The sequence below is a fragment of the Eucalyptus grandis genome, chromosome 3 (assembly GCF_016545825.1).
Source record: "Eucalyptus grandis isolate ANBG69807.140 chromosome 3, ASM1654582v1, whole genome shotgun sequence".
Taxonomy (NCBI): domain Eukaryota; kingdom Viridiplantae; phylum Streptophyta; class Magnoliopsida; order Myrtales; family Myrtaceae; genus Eucalyptus; species Eucalyptus grandis.
The window spans coordinates 39,555,485-39,559,310 of record NC_052614.1 but is presented as its reverse complement, the minus strand read 5'-3'; the positions used below and the strand labels follow the sequence as shown (position 1 = coordinate 39,559,310).

At 47.4% G+C, this 3,826-nt stretch overlaps 1 protein-coding gene across 1 annotated transcript; it reads right to left on the bottom strand.

Moving 5' to 3' along the window:
* Nucleotides 1-1,223: 1,223 nt before the first annotated feature.
* On the bottom strand, nt 1,224-2,731 carry LOC120291842 (AAA-ATPase At5g57480-like). Its single transcript, XM_039309597.1, has one exon. The coding sequence runs from the start codon at nt 2,505-2,507 to the stop codon at nt 1,224-1,226; it is 1,284 nt and encodes a 427-aa protein (XP_039165531.1). The 5' UTR covers nt 2,508-2,731.
* Nucleotides 2,732-3,826: the final 1,095 nt, after the last annotated feature.

The following is a 3,826-nucleotide window of genomic DNA, read 5'->3' as shown; positions in this document are numbered from 1 at the left end:
TCTACACTAGCAAGTACTAAGTAGCAACACCTCTGGATTCTTGCTTGCTCCTCCGATCGCTCCGCCTCAGCGCTCTCTTGGTTGCAACAATGAAGGCCGGGTTCTCGTTGCTCCTCGCCATTGAAGCAACAGCCACAGTCACTTTCTCGCTGCTGAACAATTATATTTGATGCATCACTGGCCTTGTTTATCTGAGTTTTAGGGCACTAGTTTGATTTTGAGTGCAAAGTTCTTGGTGTTGATGACCAATCAAGTCTTGAGTTATATAGATAATTATGACCGCAAAAATCTAGTCGGTTGATCTTTTCCCAGTTATATGTGGTTGGCTACACAGCAGACACTATCCAATTCTAGAAATGTAAATTGCGGAGTCCTAAGTTCTTATGCTTGCCTCTACGCTCATGCATCTTAACAGAGATCCAGAGGATGCCTCTCAGTTTTATCCTACCCTGTGAGATGATGGGTCTAATCTGTAGTATACCCCTTGATGCAGTTTCCGGCATTGGAAAAAGTTGATGGCGTTTCAACAGAGACAATGCTGTTACTCTGGAGTATGAAGGAGAGATACAATTCTTCTTCAACATTCAAGGATTACTTTGTCACATTGCCAGAAGAATTTAACACAGGTATTTCTGGTTTCCTTTACTTTTTAAGAATGACTCTGGTACATTATATTAAGGCTTAGCTTGAGTGAGAATTCTCAGGAAGTCTCTTCTTCGGAATTATAATAGTTTTAAATCTTTATATGGAGTTGCTGTGGGTTAAATTATCTATATTAAGATCAATCACGGTAAGGGCTTCAATTGTCGTTTATATCCTAGGATATGAAGTATGGGGAGTACACTGCAAAAGATCGAAACAAACACAACACAACGCCCACGAAAGTGGATAAATTCAATATGTCGTAACCGACCAAAAAACAAAAAAAATGTCGTACGAGCATTTATTTCTAATTTTCATAATTTTTACTAGTCATGCGAGCTTTTAATTCCATAACAAGACACGAAGTCGGATCTTTTAAAAATCGAAATTTACCAATTTGCTCTCACATATTACGAAGCGAAATCACCATTGCGCCCAACAGATCAAATTGCCGTTCCATTTATCATTTCTAACCCCGCGAGAGAGAGAGAGAGAGAGAGAGAGAGAGAGAATAATGTCTGCAGAGAGAGAGAGAGAGAGAGAGAGAGAGAGAGTAATGTAAAAGTGAAGAAGAAATGAATTCACATAAGCGTACGCAACTCTGCTTCATAATCGTCTAGTTCCCCGCCAGGGCTCCCTTCGCTGGGGCTCTCCAGAACCCTCTTCACTTGCTCCTCTTCCTCCACCATGTTCGGTCTCGCCTTCAACACCCCCAGCAAATCGCTCACTGCTCTCTCCTTGTTCCCCAAGTTCTTGATCAGGACTTCGCTTATGTCCGCTGGCGTCATCTTGGCCTTCTCGACCGCCTCCTGGAGCTCACGTGCCACCGCCTTGCCAAGGTCCTCGGCCTCGGTGCCCAGGTAGTTCCGGAGCAGGATCTGGAGCGCCGGGTACGAGCAGTAAGTCATGGAGATGTGCATGTCCATGAGGCCGCTCCGGAGAAATTCCGGGTCGAGGTTCTCAGTGTCGCTGGTGGTGAACACGAAGATCCTCTCGCACTGGCAGCACGAGCACAGGCTGTCGGTGAAGTTGAGCAGCCCCATGTGGCTAATCGTGTTGCTGTGCCGGTCCTCACCGCCGCGGGCTGCCTCAGGCGCCCCAGGGTTGTAGTAGCTCCGGCGCGCGGCGGCCTGGGTTGCGTTCGACTTGTTCGACAGATTTAATGAGCAGTCGAAGTCCTCAATGACGATGATGGACTTGGAGCTGGTCTTCATCAGGAGGTTCTGGAGCTCGGTGTAGGTGTGCACTTCGGCCAGCAGGAGGTTGTAGATGTCATAGCCGAGGAAATTGGCTATCGCAAAGATCACGCTCGATTTCCCCGTCCCAGGCAGGCCGGAGAGCAGGTAGACCCGCTTACACGCCTGGGCCGTCCTCTGGTAGAAGGCTTGCCCTGCCGAGAAGTCCCGGAGGTCCTTCATGATGTCCCTCTTCTTCTTCGGGTCCATGGCCAACGTGTCGAAGGTGCTCGGGTGCTTGAACGGCACCGATTCCCATGCGTGGCCACGGGAACCGAGGCCGCAGCACTTAGTATAAAAGATGCGTTCTTGGTTCTTGCGGCGGATGTCGTTGGCCTTGTTTATGATGGAGTCCAGGTAGGAGGAGAAGCAGTCGAGGGCCCGGTTCAGGAAGGGGAGGGAGGCGAACCGGAGCTCCGGCGGGAACACCACCTGGAGGAGGGCCCGGTTCAGGAAGGGGAGGGAGGCGAACCGGAGCTCCGGCGGGAACACCACCTGGAGGAGGGCCCGGTTCAGGAAGGGGAGGGAGGCGAACCGGAGCTCTGGCGGGAACACCACCTGGAGGAGGGCCCGGCAGAAGAAGGCCAGGACGGCCGGGAGGGAGGCCAGGGATGTCCAGATCTCCTTCATTTCCGTCTCTCTCTCTGATCTGTGCCTGTGTGAGTCAGATTTCGTGGAGAGAGTGAAAAAGAAAATGAAAAAGAACAGATTGGAGAGCTCGTGATGTGGAAGACGACTTCTTTTCTGCCTTGCTGTGTGAGTGTCAAGGTTGAGATTCTTCTGGAGATCTCTGGCTGTGGAAGGAGGGGACGATGAAGGAGGGCGAGGGCAGAGAAGTGTGAGGGAGAATTGGGAATTAGGGTTTTTCTAGGAAGTGAGGTTTCTTCTGAGCAAAGGGAGTTTATATAGAAGAAGAGGGGGTTTATTGGATCCTGTGGGTGTCGATGGATGGCGCAAAATCAGCGGTTTATTTCACGGACGTTTGTTATGCATGGTGATAACGGTGCATGGGCGCTGATGCTGAAAAGAACAAGGGAAATTATTAATTAATGTAAGAAAATAATTAAATGATTTTTCATGTTTCCGCATACAATCCTAATTATGCATGACTCGGTTTACCCATGAATAATTGGTGGCGTGGGGGTTGGGTTGTTTTGGGTTCTGATGTTTCCGGGGGACGGGTTTTGCGTCCTAATGCGGTCGCACTCTTTACCCCTCCAACTTTTCCAAGTAGTGCATAAAACAAGCAAAGACACACGAAGAAATACAATTGCTGAAAAATGGGTTGTTCTCTTTCCAAATGGTTTTTTTTTTTTGGGTTCTGATGACTCCGTGGGAGTTTAGGGTTTAGGGTACGAGAGGGATTGGCTCTGGCTAATATAATTTATCCTTTTATGGGGCGCGGGTAAAAGAGTCGCATATGGAAAAAAAAATACCAAAGCTCGGGGGCCCCAATCCATCTAGTTACATATGATCTTTATACCTACTTGTTGTCATTGAATTTCGATTTCCTCATGAGTGAGGAACCAGATCTCAAGCCCTCTTGGGGAGTTTGGGTTGATAGATTAGGGTTCTTGAGAACACCAATCACCGAAATCATCATTATGGAGGGGATGCATCCACTCCCATTTGGCAACGTAACTTTGCTTTTTGAAGGGGTGCAAGTGAAAGCAGTCGGGCGTGGAAAAAATGGCCAAATCTGGGGCCCACTACATAGTGGTCGCATTGTTTCAGACGTCCGAGATAGATTTTATTAATAATTGTATTTCTTTTCTCTCTTTTATATCATTTAATCTACGACGCTTAATTTCGAAAAAAAAAAATCTAAAGCGTTTAATTAAAAAGATTATGTTTTACTCTTTTAAGCGCGGCCCCTAAAGGAGTTTTTAAGACGGTTAGGTATTTTTATGCTGATTACCAATAATTTGTCACAACCAGTAACAAATGGT